Source organism: Pan paniscus, chromosome 2 (assembly GCF_029289425.2).
Source record: "Pan paniscus chromosome 2, NHGRI_mPanPan1-v2.0_pri, whole genome shotgun sequence".
Lineage (NCBI taxonomy): Eukaryota > Metazoa > Chordata > Mammalia > Primates > Hominidae > Pan > Pan paniscus.
In genome coordinates, this window is record NC_085926.1 from 119,805,885 (window position 1) to 119,827,751 (window position 21,867).

Genomic DNA, 21,867 nt, shown 5'->3' on the forward strand with positions numbered 1-21,867 from the left:
TCTAACTATCCTTCTATTATTCAGGCAATGCATTTCTAGTGGTTATGTATAATTCAACCCTCAAATCCTACACTTATGAGGCTCCTATATGTATGAGGGGTACTCCAGATGACCCTCTTGGGCAAAGTCCCTTCCCAAATGAACCTAGTCTGGTTTTCTCCAATGGGTTTACTTAGCCGACATAGGAACATAGTCCATTACATTCTTGGGACCTCATCTGATTTTAGGACCAGAGTCCTATTTTAACATCGTTTTAAAGTTATATTTTTTAATGAAGTATATCTTTAATTATTACAAAATAACATTTTTGTCCTATTTTTGTGTTTTTAAGCTTAAGTGCCTACTTCTCTGATATATATGTATGTATATATATGTATATATATATGTATGTATATATATGTATATATGTATGTATATATATGTATATATGTATGTATATATATGTATATATATGTATGTATATATATGTATATATATGTATGTATATATATATATATCAACCTTTTTTCTTTTGTGTGTTCACAGAATCTTAGTGTCTCTTCCTTTTATTTAGCTGACATTTATATAGCTACCTTTACTTTTTTTCTTTTGTGTATTCATAGAATCTTAGTGTTTCTTCCTTTTATTTAGCTGACATTTTGTATGAAGTATATCTTTTGTTAATATAGTATGCTGTTTTATTTTTAAACCCAGTTTGGCACTTTCTGTTTTTATTGGGAGAATACTGTCTATTCAGTCTATTCACATTTAGTTCAAAATTGATATACTTGATTTTTATTTATCTTATAGTTTATTAGTTTTTAAATATTTGTTGTTTCTTCTTTTATATTCTTTATTAGTTTTACCAACCATTTCTTTTTTTCCCTTTGTCTTTGATTTTTTTTCATTGCTTTTTTTGATTACTCTTATTACTTTGGGGGTACTAGTATACTTTTCCATTCCATTATTGATTATTTTCTTTTCCTGGTGTTCATAATGAGGCATATGATTTTATTTTCTTATATGAAAACTGAGTTCCTCCATTATTTTCCTACCTCTATCAAGTGAGATTTTTAGAATACATTTATTATCCCTTAATAATAAGACTTTTTTTCTCCTCCCTTCCACTTCTCTTTCTTTCCACCTCAGCCAGACACCTAAGTTTTTGCCAAGATATTGTGTTACATTATAGAATATCTTCATGTCAAGAATACTTATTTAGCTCTTACATTATACATTCTCAGACAGTCTATTCTTATTCTTTTTTTTATTATTTTTTGAGACGGAGTCTCGCTCTGTCACCCAGGCTGGAGTGAAGTGGCGCAATCTTGGCTCACTGCAACCTGCATCTCCTGGGTTCGAGCAATTCTCCTGCCTCAGCCTCCCAAGTAGCTGGGATTACAGGCAGTGCCCGCCACCATGCCCAGCCAATTTTTTGCATTTTTAGTAGAGTTGGGGGTTCACTATGTTGACCAGGCTGGTCTCGAACTCCCGACCTCAGATGATCCACCTCCCTTGGCCTCCCAAAGTGCTGGGATTGCAAGCGTGAGCCACCGTGCCCGACCAAGTCTATTCTTATCCATTTAAAGTTAAGTATATATAAATAGCCAGATTTCTTTTATCACTTCTTTTATTTATATTTATATTTTCTCTTCATTCCCCTATGTTGAGGTGTTGGTTCTGATTCCTTTGTTGTATGGTTAAGAGTCCTTTTATTCCCTCAAATAACATATGCACGCACTTATTTTATTTTATTTATTTTTTAGAGACAAGATTTCATTCTGCCACTCAGGCTGGAGTGCAGTGGCACAATTATAGCCCACTGCAGCCTCAAACTCCTGGGCTCAAGCAATCCTCCTGCCTCAGCCTTCCAAGCAGCTAGGACTACAAATGTGCACCACCATGCCCAGCTAATTTTTAATTTTTTTTTGTGGACACAGGTTGTCCCCATGTTGCCCATGCTGGTCGGAAACTCCTGGGCTCAAGTGATCCTTAGCCATCTAAAATGGTGGGATTACATGCATGAGTCACCACACATGACCCACTCACTTATTTTATATTTTATTTTACAGTTTTGTCTTTTGGTTGACAATCCTAAGTCAGTCATTCATGTAAACCAATTATAAGCAATTCTATGTGGTTTGTAAACAGTGGCAAATTAAGAAAGTTGGAGAGTAGATGAGAAGATCATGGAGGGTCCATGTGCAGGTTTATGGAATATGGCTTTATCTGAATACATAGTTTTTTAAGCACAGAAAGATTTTTAAGCATGGGAACAATACGATTAGATTTGCCTGCCCACAGAATGGGGAACAAAATTAGAAAGAGAGTAGGGAGGAGAATAACAATAATCTAGGTGAATGACGATTGAAGGTGTGTCATCACAGTGAACATGGAGCCGATAGGAGGTATTCAATAGTTATTTAGAGGCAATGATAGTTCATATGCTTAGTAGTTGTCTGGTACTTTCGTAGTTGCCTTTCTTGGGGTATTGAATAAGGAATGGACAGAAACTGAAGCTTAAAAGTTAGGAATGGTGTTCAATTTAATGAGGGAGAAAGTTTACATTTATAAAACTTGTTCAAAATGTAGATGGCAGTTGTAGAGATTATGAAAGATTTGTTTCATTTGTTACTTACGACCAGAAATTGTCTATATTGTTCATATTTAACCTTCATTGAATATTTATAAAGGTCTTGATACTTCTTCAGGTGCTGAGAGCAATTTTTTAAAAATTAATGATTAGTTCTTATTTTCAGGATCTCAGAGAACAATAATACATTGTAATTTTTAGATGTATTCCATTCTAATAAAGACTACAGATATCATTAAGAAGAATATCTTGCACAAATCTCTTATCAACTGTAATTTGGAGTCCTTAGGTAACTATTTTGGGGTATCTTACTTGTTTCAGTCAACACATCTGAAAAATTTACTTACCAGCCAAGTAGACCCACTTTGTTTGGTTATGATCATGCTCCTGACTCTCCAGCTTACCAGGGCTTCAACTAAGTGCTCCACATCTAACTGTTTTAGAGCTAGCCCAGACATGTCTTCATCTATGTGTTGTGCATTCTTGATTTTCTGTAGATTACTTTAGTCTTTGGGAGAGGTAGAAAACCCACAAACAACTGTTCCTTTATTTTACATTTATAATTTTCCCTCCATACCTTCAGAAATCTCTAACCTACCCATCTTTTATGGCATTTTCAATTACCTAATTTATCTTATACTCCTCCTAGTGGTCATTTAGTAAATCTCTAATGATTAACTTTAATATGATACACCACTTAGCCTTTTTAGAGGTCATCCTTTTCTAACCTGATCTAACAGTACTATTTTATTATTTTTGTAATATTTGATAAAATTATTATGATAAATCCATTAAAATTTAATGTACTTTTATAAACTCCAAAGACAAACATACACAAATAATTGTTTAGAAATACATATATGTGGGATAAAGCAAAAGAATGACAAACGTAAAATTCCTTCAGGTTTGATGGAGCAGGGACAAAAGATAGGGGAGGAGCATGTAAGTAGATGTAGTTTATTAGTAATGATCTAGGTTTCTTTTATTGCCAACAGAATTGTATAATGAATTACATGTACCCATCACTGAGCTTTAACAATTATCAACATTTTGCTAATCTTTTTATTTTTTAATCTAGAGTCTTACCATTTTTTTCCTTGGCATATTTTATAGCAAATCCCAGACAATGTGCCATTTCATCAATGCTTACTTATGTATCTCTAACTGATAAGGACATTTCTATCTTTATCTAAGCACCATGCTATTATCACAAATAACATAATTGATAATAATACTTCGTCCATAGTCACAATTTTGTGATGATCTCAAAAACGTGTTTTTTACAGACATTTGTCTGTAAAATGTCCTAACTAGAATCCAAATAAGATTTCTACATTGTATTTGAATATTGTATTTCTTGTCTCTTTTATTCTTTAAAAGTCCCTTCCTTTCCTCTCCACCCCTTTTTTAATTTATCTTTTTTAGAGACAGGGTCTCACTGTGTTGCCCAGGTTGGAGTGCAGTGGCTATTCACGGGTGTGATTATGTCACACTGAAGCCTAGAACTCCTGGCTTCAAGCTGTCCTCCTGCTTCAGCACCCATCCTCCACAAGTAGCTGGTACTACAGTGCCTGCACCTGGCTCTCTTCTCTTTTTTATGCCATTGGTTTGTTGGAAAAACCGTACTATCTGTCCTAGAGAATATACCTACATTCTGAACTTCAAATTACTTCTATCTGGATGTATTTAACTTGTTCCTCTATTCCTTCTATTTTCTATATATTGGTAGTTTTATATCTAAGGGCAGGCTGGATTACAGATTCTTTGGGGTTTGATAAGAATTAAATTCTTTGGGGTTTTTGTGTGGTTTTTGGCAAGAGTATTTTATGGATGGTGCAGTGTACTTTCATATGACATCATTAAGCACATAATGTCTGCTTATCTCATATGCTAAAATTAATTAGTGGGTTTAGTGTAAGAGGTGTTCCTTAATATGCATAGGGAGGTACTGCTTTAAGAAAATGCCAGATTTTAAAAATTAAACTTATAAAGCAATAAGAAAGAAGATGAGGAGGCTGGGCACAGTGGCTTCTGCCTGTAATCACAGCACTTTGGGAGACTGAGATGGGTGGATCACTTGAGGTCAGGAGTTCGAGACCAGCCTGACCAACATGGTGAAACCCCGTCTCTACTAAAAATATAAAAATTAGCTGGGCGTGGTTGTCCATGCCTATAGTCCCAACTGCTCTGGAGGCTGAGGCAGGAGAATCACTTGAATCCAGGAGGTGGAGGTTGCAGTGAGCCGAGATCATGCCACTGCACTCCAGCCCGGGCAACAGAGCAAGACTCTGTCTCAAAAAAAAAAAAAAAAGGAGGAATAGAAAATATGATTCAAGGCTCTGTTTCCTTATCCATAAAATATATTGGTTGTATTCGAATTGAATCTCAATTACTCATTATAGGCCAAAGAAACAAATCTTTACTGTCCCAAGGTGAGTACCTCCTGTCTTCCCTTTCCTCAATGACAGCAGCTTTGAGATTTCAGCCTGTCTTCATCTGTCTTTTTTACTACACTCTTTGGATTCAGGGTAGTAAATTTAGGTAGTTTATGGGTGACTTGAAGTATAACATAGAAGGAGAAACCCAGAATCAAGATTTCAAAGGCCTTCCCAAGTGAATTCCTATGATAAATTTTAAGTAATAATAATTAACTTTTTAAACAGGGTTCAACTCCACCAGTAACTGTTTTCAAAGGTTCAAAAAAACCTTACTTAAAAGAATGCATTTTGATTATTAACCATGATACTGGAGAATGTCGGCTAGAAAAACTCAGCAGCAACATCACTGTAAAAAAAACAAGGTATGTGGTTTAATGAAATAAATTATATTATAAACATAAATTTCTAAGGAAATGTCAAGAAAAAATTTATTAAGTCACATTATAATATAAGAGTTATTTCTGTGTGGTACAAAAATGTTTTAATCTTTTTCTAAGTTTAAATTTGGTGGAGATCCTAAGCCAAAAGCGTTTTACCACATCACCCTGTGATATATAAAAGCTTGTTTTGCTTCTAAATGCTTTCTATAGGTATAGGTACACTTTTTATCCTATTGTAGATACTTCTGTATAACTGGATTGAAGGAAGCCATTATACATTCTCTAAAATAATTTCATCTTCATTAGTAAAAATTTATTGAGTACCTAGGATGTGTAAGGTACTAGAAAAAGGAAAGTTTGCTCTGCAAACACCTCAAAACTTCTGCATTTTATTCAGATAAACAGACTATTCCATTTAAAAAGTCAATAGGAGAATATACCCATCTCAAATCCTTTTTGGAAATAGGTAACACATTACTTACCATGTAATATAAGGATGTTTGCTCTAAAAGCCATGCAAATAGTATAGACAAAAATTGCTCTAGGAATTAAGAAAAAGGAGAAGTAATGGTAGATTGGAAAATTCAGGGAGGCCTTTTTGATGTACCTTAAGAGGAGGTTAGGATCATAAGAATTACCTTGGGTGCTTGTTAAAAATTAGTTCCCGAATCCAACCTTAAATCAGGGAAGGATCCTGGGAAACTCTATTTTTTAATACCCCCTCACCCCTACCATCCATGCCCTGCTGTGATTCACACCAGAAGAAAGTTTGTGCAATACCGATTTAATTGATTAGAGAGGAGATGAGAATGTAAGACAAGTTTGATATCTGACTTATTCAGGGCCAATGAGTAAGACCTACTTGAACGGAGCAGAGGTTTGTCTCTGTACCTGTGTATACGTTTTGGAAAGTAGGGGGCGATGTTGATATTGGGCTAGAGGTAAGGTTGTAATTTTGTTGGTTGAGGTTAGTGCCATCAATATTAACTAAGAAATTAGGACATTATCTTGCTGGTAGTGGTTACATATTAAAGTCTTTTTAACCAGGGATTGGCATGTTTACAGTTTTGTTTTAAAACATTAATTCAGTAGAGAAACTGAGTAAATGAAACAATGTAGGAATCAGAAAAATGTATAAACCAGGATTTTTGAGGGCAGGAATGAAGAGAAAGTGAGGTTCTAAAGGCTTTTTGAAGGAAGAACTGACAGGATTTGGTGACTGGAAATGGGAGAGGCAAAAATCAAGCATACTTTTATTATACACTCTTCTTAAAGATATTGAAAGAAAAGTATATGAATCTCCTTTATTATCATGCCTGTCTTAAGTTATGAATGGAAACTTTAGAAGTGATTTAGTTTTAACAGAAATGATAATCTTAGAACTTACGGAATATATCGTACCTGTTATACACTTATATTTTTCCTTTTATTTTAGTCATTTGTGAATATCTTATCTGTTCAATTTAAGCAATGGCTTTTTTTTTTTTTTGGTTGTTGTTTTATTTATTTTTAAATAGAGATGGAGGGTCTCGTTATATTGCCCAGGCTGGTCTTGAACTCCTGGCCTCAAACCATCTTCCTTCCTCAGCCTCCGAAAGTGCTGGGATTATAGGCATGAGCCACTGCACCAGCCTGGATTTTTGTTTTTGTTTTATGAGACAGGGTCTCACTCTGTCACCCAGGCTGGAGTGCAGTGGTGCAATCATAGCTTACTGCAGCTTCTAACTCCTGGGCTCAAATGATCCTCCCACAGCCTCCTAAATAGCTGAGATTACAGGTGTGCATCATCATGCCCAGCTAATATTTTTATTATTTTTATACAGACAGGGTCTCGTTATGTTGACAAGGCTGGTCTTGAATTCCTGGCCTCAAGTAATCCTCCCACTTCAGCCTCCCAATATGCTGGGATTACAGGCATGAGGCACCAAGCCTGGCACTGGTTTTGTTTTTGTTCTTGTTTGTATCCCTCAATGGACATGTGTATCACAGAAGTATAAATTGATAAATACTTGTTAAATAATGAACTAAATTAATGTTTTAATTATGGAATATTATTCTAAAGATGTTTAGGAAAAGAATAAGTGGTCAGTTTTAGTAACTTTGTAAGTTAAATTTTTGTTACATTGCTGTCATACCTGTTTCAATATTTGATATTCTTAATTGCAGAGTTGAAGGAAGCAGTAAAATTCAGTATCGTAAAGAACAACAGCAACAACAAATGTGGAATTCAGCCAGGACTCCCAATCTTGTAAAACATTCTCCATCTGAAGATAAGATGTCCCCAGCATCTCCAATAGATGATATCGAAAGAGGTAAAATCTAAGTATATGTAACATCCCTTTATAAGAGATAATTAAGAAATATTAAGGCCAGGCATGGTGGCTCACACCTGTAATCCCAGCACTTTAGGGGGCTGAGGCAGGCGGATCATGAGGTCAGTAGTTCAACACCAGCCTGGCCAACATGGTGAAACCGCATCTCTGCTAAAAATACAAAAATTAGCTGGGCATGATGGCATGTGCCTGTGGTCCCACCTACTTGGGAGGCTGAGGTAGAAGAATCACTTGAACCCAGGAGGCAGAGGTTGCAGTGAGCTGAGATTGAGCCACTGCACTCCAGCCTGGGTGACGGTGAGACTCCATCTCAAAAAAAAAAAAAAAGAAAAAAAATGCTAAATGAATTTTTTCATTTTAATTAACAGTGGTACTAGTTATAAATGTTTACCAAGAGCATCATATTTTTTGTAATTATGCATTTTTCTGGGTAATGATGTAGCTTATGATTTTTAGTTTTATGTAAGCAATATCCATATGAGAGAATTTGTATCATTTTATTTATTTTATTATACTTTAAGTTCTAGGGTACATGTACACAACGTGCAGGTTTGTTACATATGTATACATGTGGCATGTTGGTGTGCTGCACCCATTAACTCATGATTTACATTAGGTATATCTCCGAATGCTATCCCTCCCCTCTCCCCCAACCCCATGACAGGCCCCGGTGTGTGATGGACACCCTGTGTCCAAGTGTTCTCATTGTTCAATTCCCACCTATGAGTGAGAACATGTGGTGTTTGGTTTTCTGTCCTTGCAGTAGTTTGCTCAGAATGATGGTTTCCAGCTTCATCCATGTCCCTACAAAGGACGTGAACGCATCCTTTTTTATGGCTGCATAGTATTCCATGGTGTATATGTGCCACATTTTCTTAATCCAGTCTATCACTGATGGACATTTGGGTTGGTTCCAAGTCTTTGCTATTGTGAATAGTGCCACAATAAACATACGTGTGCATGTGTCTTTATAGCAGCATGATTTATAATCCTTCGGATATATACCCAGTAATGGGATGGCTGGGTCAAATGGTATTTCTAGTTCTAGATCCTTGAGGAATTGCCACACAGTCTTCCACAATGGTTGAACTAATTTACAGTCCCATCAACAGTGTAAAAGTGTTCCTATTTCTCCGCATCTCTCTAGCATCTGTTGTTTCCTGCCTTTTTAATGATCGCCATTCTAACTGGTGTGAGATGGTATCTCATTGTGGTTTTGATTTGCATATCTCTGATGGCCAGTGATGATGAGCATTTTTTCATGTGTCTGTTGGCTGCATAAATGTCTTCTTTTGAGAAGTGTCTGTTCATATCCTTTTCCCACTTTTTGATGGAGTCGTTTGTTTTTTTCTTGTAAATTTGTGTAAGTTCTTCATAGATTCTGGATATTAGCCCTTTGTAAAATGGGTAAATTGCAAAAATTTTCTCCCATTCTGTAGGTTGCCTGTTCACTCTGATGGTAGTTTCTTTTGCTGTGCAGAAGCTCTTTAGTTTAATCATATCCCATTTGTCTATTTTGGCTTCTGTTGCCATTGCTTTTGATGTTTTAGTCATGAAGTCCTTGCCCATGCCTATGTCCTGAATGGTATTGCCTAGGTTTTCTTCTAGTGTTTTTATGGTTTTAGGTCTAACATTTAAGTCTTTAATCCATCTTGAATTAATTTTTATATAAGGTGTAAGGAAAGTATCCAGTTTCACCTTTCTACATACGGCTAGCCAGTTTTCCCAGCACCATGTATTAAATAGGGAATCCTTTCCCCATTGTTTGTTTTTGTCAGGTTTGTCAAAGATCAGATGATTGTAGATGTGTGGTGTGATTTCTGAAGCCTCTGTTATGTTCCATTGGTCTATATATGTGTTTTGGTACCAGTACTATGGTGTTTTGGTTACTGTAGCCTTGCAGTATAGTTTCAAGTCAGGTAGCCTGATGCCTCCAGCTTTGTTCTTTTGGCTTAGGATTGTCTTAGCAATGCGGGCTCTTTTTTGTGTCCGTATGACTTTAAAGTAGTTTTTTTCCAATTCTCTGAAGAAAGCCATTGATAGCTTGATGGAGATGGCATTGAATCTATAAATTACCTTGGACAGTATGGCCATTTTCACGATATTGATTCTTCCTATCCATGAGCATGGAATGTTCTTCCATTTGTTTGTGTCCTCTTTTATTTTTTTGAGCAGTGGTTTGTCGTTCTCCTTGAAGAGGTCTTTCACATCCCTTGTAAGTTGGATTCCTAGGTATTTTATTCTCCTTGAAGCAATTGTGAATGGGAGTTCACTCATGATTTGGCTCTCTGTTTGTCTGTTATTGGTGTATAGGAATGCTTGAGATTTTTGCACATTGATTTTGTATCCTGAGATTTTGCTGAAGTTGCTTATCAGCTTAAGGAGATTTTGGGCTGAGACAATGGGGTTTTCTAAATATACAATCATGTCATCTGCAAACAGGGACAATTTGACTTCCTCTTTTCCTAATTGAATACCCTTTGTTTCTTTCTCCTGCCTGATTGCCCTGGCCAGAACTCCCAACACTATGTTGAATAGGAGTGGTGAAAGAGGGCATCCCTGTCTTGTGCCAGTTTTCAAAGGGAATGCTTCCAGTTTTTGCCCATTCAGTATGATATTGGCTGTGGGTTTGTCATAAATAGCTCTTATTATTTTGAGATACGTTCCATCAATACCTAGTTTATTGAGAGTTTTTAGCATGAAGGGCTGTTGATTTTTGTCAAAGGCCTTTTCTGCATCTATTGAGATAATCGTGTGGTTTTTGTCATTGGTTCTGTTTATGTGATGGATTACGTTTATTGATTGGCATATGTTGAACCAGCCTTGCATCCCAGGGATGAAGCCGACTTGATCATGGTGGATAAGCTTTTTGATGTGCTGCTGGATTCGGTTTGCCAGTATTTTATTGAGGATTTTCGCATCCGTGTTCACCAGGGATACTGGTCTAAAATTCTCTTTCTTTGTTGTCTCTGCCAGGCTTTCGTATCAGGATGATGCTGGCCTCATCAAATGAGTTAGGCAGGATTGCCTCTTTTTCTATTGATTGGAATAGTTTCAGAAGGAATGGTACCAGCCCTTCTTTCTACCTCTGGTAGAATTCAGCTGTGAATCCGTCTGGTCCTGGCCTTTTTTTTGTTGGTAGCCTATTAATTATTGCCTCAATTTCAGAGCCTGTATTGGTCTATTCAGGGATTCAATTTCTTCCTTGTTTATTCTTGGGAGGGTGTATGTGTCCAGGAATTTATCCATTTCTTCTAGATTTTCTACTTTATTTGCATAGAGGTGTTTATAGTATTCTCTGATGGTAGTTTGTATTTCTGTGGGATCAGTGGTGCTATCCCGTTTATCATTTGTTATTGTATCTATTTGATTCTTCTCTCTTTTCTTCTTTATTAGTCTTGCTAGTGGTCTATCAATTTTGTTGATCTTTTCAAAAAACCAGCTCCTGGATTCGTTGATTTTTTTGAAGGGTTTTTTGTGTCTCTATCTCCTTCAGTTCTGCTCTGATCTTAGTTATTTCTTGCCTTCTGCTAGCTTTTGAATTTGTTTGCTCTTGCTTCTTTAGTTCTTTGAATGGTGATGTTAAGGTGTCGATTTTAGATCTTTTCTGCTTTCTCTTGTGGGCATTTAGTGCTGTAAATTTCCCTCTACACACTGCTTTAAATGTGTCCCAGAGATTCTGGTATGTTATGTCCTTGTTCTCATTGGTTTCAAAGGACATATTTATTTCTGCCTTCATTTTGTTATTTACCCAGTAGTCATTCAGGAGCAGGTTGTTCAGTTTCCATGCAGTTGTGCGTTTTGAGTGAGTTTCTTAATCCTGAGTTCTAATTCGATTGCACTGTGGTCTGAGAGACAGTTTGTTGTGATTTCTATTCTTTTATATTTGCTGAGGAGTGCTTTACTTCTAACTATGTGGTCAATTTTGGAATAAGTGTGATGTGGTTCTGAGAAGAATGTATATTCTATTGATTTGGGGTGGAGAGTTCTGTAGATGTTTATTAGGTCCACTTGGTGCAGAGCTGAGTTCATGTCCTGTATATCCTTGTTAACCTTCTGTCTCATTGATCTGTCTAATATTGACAGTAGGGTGTTAAAGTCTCCCATTATTATTGTTTGGGAGTCTAAGTCTCTTTGTATGTCTCTAAGGACTTGCTTTATGAATATGAGTACTCCTGTACTGGGTGCATATATATTTAGGATAGTTAGGTCTTCTTGTTGAATTGATCCCTTTCCATTATGTAATGGCCTTCCTTGTCTCTTTTGATCTTTGTTGGTTTAAAGTCTGTTTTGTCAGGGACTAGGATTGCAACCCCTGCTTTTTTTTGTTTTCCATTTGCATGGTAGATCTTCCTCCATCCCTTTATTTTGAGCCTACATGTGTCTCTGCATGTGAGATGTGTCTCCTGAATACAGCGCACTGATGGGTCTTGACTCTTTATCCAATTTGCCAGTCTGTGTCTTTTAATTGGAGCATTTAGCTTATTTACATTTAAGGTTAATATTGTTATGTGTTAATTTGATCCTGTCATTATGATGTTAGCTGGTTATTTTGCTCGTTAGTTTATGTAGTTTCTTCCTAGCATCAATGGTCTTTACAATTTGGCATGTTTTTGTAGTGGCTGGTACCGGCTGTTCCTTTCCATGTTTAGTGCTTCCTTCAGGAGCTCTTGTAAGGCAGGCCTGGTGGTGACAAAATCTCTCAGCATTTGCTTGTCTGTAAAGGATTTTATTTCTCCTTCACTTATGAAGCTTAGTGTGGCTGGATATGAAATTCTGTGTTGAAAATTATTTTCTTTAAGAATGTTGAATATTGGCCCCCATGCTCTTCTGGCTTGTAGAGTTTCTGCCGAGAGATCTGCTGTTAGTCTGATGGGCTTCCCTTTGTGGGTAACCCGACCTTTCTCTCTGGCTTCCTTTAACATTTTTTCCTTCATTTCAACGTTGGTAAATCTGACAATTATGTGTCTTGGAGTTGCTCTTCTCCAGGAGTATCTTTGTGGTATTCTCTGTATTTCCTGAATTTGAATGTTGGCCTGCCTTGCTAGGTTGGGGAAGTTCTCCTGGATAATATCCTGAAGAGTGTTTTCCAACTTGGTTCCATTCTCCCTGTCACTTTCAGGTACACCAATCAAACGTAGATTTGGTCTTTTCACATTGTCCCATATTCCTGGAGGCTTTGTTCATTTCTTTTTACTCTTTTTACTCTAAACTTCTCTTCTCACTTCATTTCATTCATTTGATCTTCAATCACTGAAACCCTTTCTTCCACTTGATCTAATTGGCTACTGAAGCTTGTGGAAGCATCACGTAGTTCTCATGCCACGGTTTTCAGCTCCATCAGGTCATTTAAGGTCTTCTCTATGCTGTTTATTCTAGTTAGCCATTTGTCTAATCTTTTTTCAAGTTTTTTAGCTACTTTGCAATGGGTTCGAACATCCTCCTTTAGCTTGGAGAAGTTTGTTACCACCGATTGTCTGAAGCCTTCGTCTCTCTATTCGTCAAAGTCATTCTCTGTCCAGCTTTATTCCATTGCTGGCGAGGAGCTGCGTTCCTTTGGAGGAGAAGAGGCACTCTGATTTTTGGAATTTTTGGCTTTTCTGCTCTGGTTTCTCCCCATCTTTTATCCCAAAAGGTAGATAAAGGTTTTATCTACCTTTGGTCTTTGATAATGGTGATGTACAGATGGGGTTTTGGTGTGGATGTCCTTTCTGTTTGTTAGTTTTCCTTCTAACAGTCAGGACCCTCAGCTGCAGTCTGTTGGAGTTTGCTGGAGGTGCACTCCAGACCCTGTTTTCCTGGGTATCACCAGCGGAGGCTGCAGAGTAGCAAATATTGCAGAAGGGCAAATGTTGCTGCCTGGTCCTTCCTCTGGAAGCTTCGTCTCAGAGGGGCACTTGGCTGTATGAGGTGTCAGTCAGCCCTTACTGGGAGGTGTCTCCCAGTTAGGCTACTTGGGGGTCAGGGACCCACTTGAGGAGGAAGTCTGTCCGTTCTCAGATCTCAAAGTCTGTGCTGGGAGAACCACTGCTCTCTTCAAAGCTGTCAGCAGGGACGTTGAAGTCTGCAGAAGTTTCTGCTGCCTTTTGTTCAGCTATGCCCTGCCCCCAGAGGTGGAGTCTACAGATGCAGGCAGGCCTCCTTGAGCTGCGGTGGGCTCCACCTGGTTCAAGCTTCCAGGCCGCTTTGTTTACCTACTCAAGTCTCAGCAATGGCAGACGCCCCTACCTCAGCCTCACTGCTGCCTTGCAGTTTGATCTCAGACTGCTGTGCTAGCAGTGAATGAGGCTCCGTGGGCATGGGACCCTCCGAGCCAGGTGCAGGATATAATCACCTGGTGTGCCGTTTGCTAAGACCATTGGAAAAGCACAGTATTAGGGGTGGGAGTGTCCCGATTTTCCAGGTACTGTCTGTCACAGCTGCCCTTTGCTAGGAAAGGGAATTCCCCGACCCCTCACACTTCCTGGGTGAGGCAATGCCCTGCCCTGCTTCAGCTCACACTCTGTGGGCTGCACCCACTGTCTAACAAGCCCCAGTGAGACGAACCCAGTACCTCAGTTGGAAATGCAGAAATCACCCATCTTCTGCGTGGCTCATGGTGGGAGCTGTAGACTGGAGCTGTTCCTATTCAGCCATCTTGGAACCTCCCCTTGTATCATTTTAAATTACTATTCAGGGTAAAAAAAATGACTCTTTAGATATATATAACTGGAGTTTTCTTCTTTTTGGCAATTGTGATGACTCAAATTCAATTCCTCACAGCATCTTCCTGTCAAAATTTTTTATGTATGGCCAGACTGTAGATATTTAAGATGTCACCAATTCCATAGGGAAATGAGGAAATATAGTAAGCAGAATAAGCAGGCAACTTTTTCTGAATTGCTGCTTACTTCTCAGAAGGGAGGTATTTTTGGGGAAGTACATACAGTCCTTTTGTAAGTAAGAAAACTTAAATCTCCATTTTTTTTCTAGCTGCAGTGTGGGTTATCGATGTTGTAGTAATTGTGGCTGCAGTGAGACCCTGGTCACTAAAGTATATTTGCTTCTACACTTTGCCTTCTTAAAATTTTCACATAGCTGTCCAATTTCAGTGTTCCCTTCTAAGCCCAGTAGAGTATTCATTCTCTAATCGATTAGTAGCTCCTATACAAACAATAAAAAAGACAAGTCCAGAACCCTTGGCGATACAACGGGTCTTGAATTTTATTTTTTTTTTACATCATGCCTGCTTCCAAATGGATTTGAATTATGATGTCTTTATATACATGAATACAATAAAATACTGGTACAGAAAATCAAGATATTGAAGGGGAAGGGAAGGCAAATTTGCTAATCATTAACACATTAAATTGCTGGGTGTGGTGGTGCACACCTATAATCCCAGCACTTTGGGAGGACAAGGCAGATGGATCACTTGAGCTTGGGAGTTTGAGACCAGCCTGGGCAACATGGTAAAACCCCATCTCTACAAAAAAATGCAAAATTAGCTGGGTGTGGTGGTGTATGCCTGTAGTCCCAGCTACTTGGGAGGCTAAGCTGGGAGGATTACTTGAGCATGGGGAGGTCAAGCCTGCAGTGAGTCATGATTGTGCCACTGCATTCCAGCCTGGGTGACAGAGTGAGACTCTGTCTCAAATAATAATAATAATAATAATAATTTAGCTCTGAGCTTCTAATCACCAAGACATAAGGGAGACACAAGCAGCATATGTTGTATCATCTGATAGGTTACAAAGAATCAGACTTTTTCCTGTTACTAAATTTTAAAAGGAATTCATCATATGGAACCTTTTTCTAGGGAGCATTAAACTTTATATAGTATTCTCAACAATAATTTTACAGTAAGTGGAAGTTCTTCCATGTGGTAGTTTTTTAATAGAGGCCTTAATAAAAGCATTGTATCAAAGCATAACTCAGGGAAAAGAACGTTGTAGAGGAGGCAAGGCACAGTGGCTCATGCCTATAATTCCAGCACTTTGGGGGCCCAAGGTGGGAGGGTCATTTGAGCCCAGGAGTTTGAGAACAGCCTAAGCAACATGGCGAAACCTCATCTCAATTAAAAAATTGTAAAAATTAAAGTTAAAAAAAAAAAGTTGTAGAGGTTAAGTTAACACGATCTCCAACCATAAAGCTTTCTATTTCTAACTTAGTATGAGAATGGAACTTCATTTACCTTGAGATATTTGTATAACATATTCCTTAGATTGCATTCTATAAAATATTTTCTTGACCCTACTCTGCCACTGACTACTGTTAAAATGGTTGAATCACCTTTTCAAGTTTATGTCTGGCAGTTGTACTAATATTTTTGTTGCTTAAATTTTACATTTACATCTTTGAGCTATCTAGAATTGAGTTTGGGAGATAAGATAGAGGCTAGGTGCAGTGGCTTACACCTGTAATCCCAGCACTTTGGGAGGCCGAGGTGGGAGGATCGTTTGAGGCCAGGAGTTTAAGATAGCAAGACCCCATCTCTATAAAAAAAAAATATTTTTTTAAAAAAGAAATAAGGTGGATCTAAAATTCTACTCCCCTACCCGGAGACAACTCACAGCTGGGAGTACCAGCAAATAGGATGATACCACAGTGAGTGACTGCATTCCTCAAAGTGTTCTCCTTGCATGCCTGGCCTGAGGTTCCCTTCCTCCATCAGAGACACTCTATGGCCAGAAGGTCCCTGCAAGTAGAATTCTACTGTAATAAGCATTCAGCCTGGGAAGACTGTTTACACCACTCTACCTCCCAGACCTGCCCCCCTGCCCTATTAACCTAAGATTCTTCTCTCTCATCTAAAGACATCTTGAGACTGGATCGCACCAATAAAGGGGATCCTGCCACAACAAACACTTTGCTAGGAAGCACTTTCCTTTCCTGCACCTCTCCAAGCAGGGGAGCCAATCACAACAAAAAATTGCCTGGTTCAGGAAGCACTCTTTATCCCAGGCAAGAGACTCCCTTTCACCTATACGCACCACATCTCCTTGCCTGGTGAAGTCCCTTCTTTCCTTCACGTAGCACCAGCAGGGATCATCGGGGACCCTAGCTGCTGGAGATTCAGTTGAGAAGACCAAGACAATACTGTAAAAACTCTGAAAACGAGATTGTCATTTAAACCACAGCCCACAACAGTAGGCAAGAATATGCATGCTAAACCTAAACAGAGTGATTGCCTACTAAAATTAAAAATTTAAATAAGATGTGGATCTCCCCTAGCATAAAAACCAAGATATCCAAGATATAATAGAAAATTACCTGTCATGGCTGGGTGCGGTGGCTCACATCTGTAATCCCAGCACTTTGGGAGGCCAAGGCAAGCAGATCACTTGAGGTCAGGAGTTTGAGACCAGCCTGGCCAATGTGGTGAAACCCTGTCTCTACTAAAATACAAAAATTAGCTGGGTGTGGTGGCACGCACCTATAATTCCAGCTACTTGGGAGGCTGAGGCAGGAGAATTGCTTGAACCCAGGAGGTGGAGGTTGCAGTGAGCCAAGATAGTGCCACTGCGCTCCAGCCTGGGCAACAGAGCAAAACTCCATCTTAAAAAAATAAAAAATAAAAAATAAAAGAAAAAGAAAAAGAAAATAAAATTACCTGTCGTACCATAATTTGTGATTCAAGAGAATCACATGAATGAGAAAAGACAATCAACTGATACCAACACGAGGATGAATCAAATGTTAGAATTATCTGACAATGATCTTTAAACAATTATCACGAATATTGTTCAGTTATACATTCCCTTGAAACAAATGAAAAACAAAATAGAAAATCACATTAAAGAAATAGAAGTTTTAAGTAAGAATCAGATGGAAATTATAGAACTGACAAATACAATAACAACAAAAATACTCACTGGATGAGCTCAGTGCTAGGGAGTGGATAGAATCAGTTTACTTGTGGATGTATAGAATCCCCTCAACCTGAAAATAGAAAATAGACTGAAACAAGATGAGCATGTCCCCAAGAATCTGTGGAAGAATGATAAAATATCCAATATTTGTGTCATTGGAGTCTCAAAGAAGAGGGAGAGCAGGGTTAAAAGAGTATTTAAATAAATATGTGCAAAAACTTCCCAAGTTTTATGAAAGACATAAACCCACAGATGTAAAAACCTGAACAAACCCCAAATAGGATAAACCCAAAGAAATTGATGCCAAGGTACATCATAATGAAACATCTGAAAACTAAAGGCAAAGAGAAAAGGGTTGAAAGCAAGAAAGAAATGACATATTACCTATGAAAGAATACCATTTGGTTAACATCCGATTTCTCATCTGAAGCCATGGAGCCCAGAAAGGAGTGGCATAATATATTTCAAATGCTGAAATAAAAAAAAATGTTAAGTGTGAATTCTGTATCTACCAAAATGATTCTTCAGTAATGAGGGGCAAATAGCCTGCTTCAGAAAGGAAAACTGAAAGAATTTGTTCCTAGGAAACTATCCTTAAATATTGGCTATATAAAGTCATTCAGACAGAAAAGAAACGTTAAATGAAAGAATCTTAGAGTATCAGGAAGAGAGAAACAGCAACAGAAAGAGCAAACATATCAATAAGTACAATTGATTACGGTTTTCCTCATGACTTTTCTAAATCATATGTGATGACTGAAACAAAAATGATAATACCTTCTGATTCCCAAAATAATGATATTTCAAAGTGGATATGAGGTTTACTTAGAATGGGAATGCATTGACAAGTCAGGTATGTATATTGAAAAACCCAAACCAACCACTAAGAAAAATAAACAAAATGACACCTTTTAAAACTTTATAAATTAATTGAGATGGCATTCTAAAATGTTTCAAGTAACCCACAGAAAGGCAAGACAAGCAAAACAGAGAAATGAAATACAGAGGAAGCAAACAGAAAACAAATAACAAATTGACACACTTAAGCCCTAACATATATCAATAATTACTTTAAACATATATTGTCTAAATAAGCCAATTAAACTGCAGATATTGGCAGGCTGTATAAAAAGTACACCCAACTATATGCTGTTTATAAGAAATTAATGAAACATGTAGCTTGAAAGTAAAAGTATAGAAAATATATACCATTTAAACATTAATTTTAAAAAGCACAAACATGTGACCATATTAATATCAGATAAAGATGACTTAAGAGCAAAATAGGCCAGGCGCAGTGGCTCACGCCTGCAATCCCAGCACTTTGGGAGGCCGAGGCAGGCAGATCACTTGAGGTCAGGAGTTCGTGACCAGCCTGGCCAACGTGGTGAAACCCCATCCCTACTAAAAATACAAAAATTAGCCAAGCACGGTGGCACGCACCTTAATCCCAGCCACTCAGGAAGCTGAGGCAGGAGAATCGCTTGAACTTGGGAGGCGGAGGTTGCAGTGAGCTGAGATCACGCCACTGCACTGCAGCCTGGGTGACAGAGTGAGACTCCATCTCAAAAAAAAAAAACAAAATAAATTACTACAAAGAGGTACATTAACAATAATTAAAGTATTGATTTACCAGAAAGACATAAGTGTGTATACATCTAACAACTGAACTGAACTGAGAAAAACGTGAAGCAAAAACTGCTAGAACTGAAAAGAGAAATCTGCAAATCCACAATTATGCCTGGGTATTTCAACACTCTGCTCTCAGCAACTAATAGAACTACTAGACAGAAAATCGACACATATATAGGAGATCTGAGTGACACGATCAACCAACATGATGTAATTGACAGATATGTAACATGCCACACAACAGCAGAATACACTTTTTGTTTCAAGTGCCCATGGAATATTTACTAAGATAGACCGTATCCTGGGCCATAAAACAAATCTCAATAGATTTATAGAGACTGAAGTCATGCAGACTATGTATCTGACCATAATGGATTCAAACTAAAAATCAATAACAGACAACAGGAGAAATCTCTAAACACTTGAAAATTAAACAACACATTTCTAAAAGATCCATGGGTTAAAGAAGAATCATCAAAGGAAATTAAAAATACATGCAGCTAAATGTATTAAGTAAACATAGCATGCCAAAATATGTGTAATGCAACTGAAGAAGTTCTAAGAGGGAAATTTATGGCACTAAATGCTTACATTAGAAGTGAGGAAAGTTATCATATTAATTAATTTAAGTCCCTTTTTTAGGAAACTAGGAAAAGAAAAGCAGATTAAACCCAAAGCAAGCAAAAAGAGACAAATAATGAAAACAAGAAGTGATATCAATGAAATTGAAAACAGTAGAGAAAATTAATGAAACAAAAAGGCAGTCATCGGAGAACACTGTTGATAAACTTCTAGTAAGATTGATAAAAATGAAAAGACGGAAGGCACAAATTACGAATATCAGGAATGTAAAGTACAACTTCTATCTATAATCAGGAAAGTAATGAATTTACTATAGATCCAGTAGCCATTAAAAGTATTATAAAGAAATGGTAGGCTGGGTGTGGTGGTTCACACCTGTAATCCCAACACTTTCGGAGACCAAGGCAAGAGGATTGCTTGAGCCCGGGAGTTTGAGACCAGCCTAGGCAATACAGAGTCTCTACAAAAAAAAATTGTTTTTTTAGATTACTCAGGCAGTCAGGCGTGGTGGTGTGCACCTGAGTAGTCCCAGCTACTCAGGAGGCTGAGGTGAGTGGATTGCTTGAGCCCAAGAGGTTGAGGCTGCAGTGAGCCATAATTGTGCCACTGCACTCCAGCCTGGGTGACAGAGTAAGACCCTATCTAAAAAGAAGAGAAAAGAAATATGATAGCTTTGTGCTCATAAATTTGACAGTTTAGAGGAAATGGACTAGTTCCTCAAAAGCTAAAAACTGCCAAAACTCAACTAAGGCGAAGTAAGCAACTTGAATAGTGCTATCAATATTAAATAAATTAAATTAGTAATTAAAAAGCACCCCCCCAAAAAATAGCCAGACCAAGAAGTCTACCAAACATTTAAAGAGAATTAACACCAACATTACACAATCTCTTCTGGAAAAAGGAAAAGGAAGGAATATTTCTAAGCTCATTTATGAGGCCAGTATTACCCCCAATACCCAAACCAGATAAAGACAGTACAAGAAAAGGAAAACTATGAACCAATATCTCTGATGAACTTAAACTCAAAAATTATCAATGAAATATTAGCAAATTGAATCCAACATTGTATAACAATAATTATACAACATGAACCAGACAACATTCCTATTCTCGCATTATATTTAGGAGTATGGATGAGGGTGAGAGGGAGGGTAGGGAAGATACAAGCAGTAAACAAATAAGTATCCAAATGAATTTCAGAAATAAGTGTCTTGAAGAGAATTAAACTAAGCAATGGGGGTTGGAGAATGGAGAGGAAGGAAACTTTTGAGAAGGTTACACTTAAACCGATTCAAGAAGGAGCCAGCCTTTCAGAGATCTAGAATCTTCTCAAGAGACACCATTAATGAAATGAAAAGCCTAGCTACAGACTTGGGGGAACCTGGAAAAAATATTCACAAATTCCAAAAGTGTGACAAAGGGCTCATAGCCAGAAGAATTAGCTATAAAGAACTCTTACAAATCAGTAAGAAAAAGACAAACAAATATAAAAATGGACAAAAGATTCGAACAGGCTTTTCAGAAAAGATATTCAAATGGCCAGTAAGCATATAAAAAAACACTGCTTCATATTATCACATCAAAGAAATGAAAATTAAAACTACAAGAAGATACCATTGTACACCCATCAGACTCACTATACCAAGTGTGTGTGTGCCCTAGTGAGGGAAGATATGAAGCATCTGTGACTCATACCTTGCTGGTTGGAGTGTAAAATCAGTTTGAAAACTGGGAGTTTTTAATGAAATTAAACCTATGCCTATTGTGACTTGGCAATTTCTCTCTTTCTACCTAAGAGAAATGTGTATATAAGTTCAAAAAGACTTGTAAAGGGATTTTCATAACAACTTTATTAATAATATCCAAAACTGAAAACAACCCAAATATCCATAAATAGAAAATGGGTAACTAACTTGTGGTATATTTATATAATATAATATAATATAATATAATATAATATAATATAATATAATATAATATCATAGCAGTAGAGAAGAATAGGCTACAGATTAATTCAATAACATGAGTAAATATAAAAACATTATGTTGAAAGAAGGCAGACCAAAAAGTACGTGCTGA

The 21,867-nt window shown here is 37.5% G+C and overlaps 1 protein-coding gene across 2 annotated transcripts in view; it reads left to right on the forward strand.

Moving 5' to 3' along the window:
• Positions 1 to 21,867, forward strand: part of EAF2 (ELL associated factor 2) — a 51,479-nt gene that overhangs the window by 14,383 nt on the left and 15,229 nt on the right. For both annotated transcript variants that reach the window (XM_003825179.3, XM_034957178.3), the window contains exons 3-4: positions 5,236 to 5,372; positions 7,557 to 7,702. In XM_003825179.3, coding sequence (XP_003825227.2) covers positions 5,236 to 5,372; positions 7,557 to 7,702 — 283 coding nt within the window. The remainder of the gene's footprint in view (positions 1 to 5,235; positions 5,373 to 7,556; positions 7,703 to 21,867) is intronic.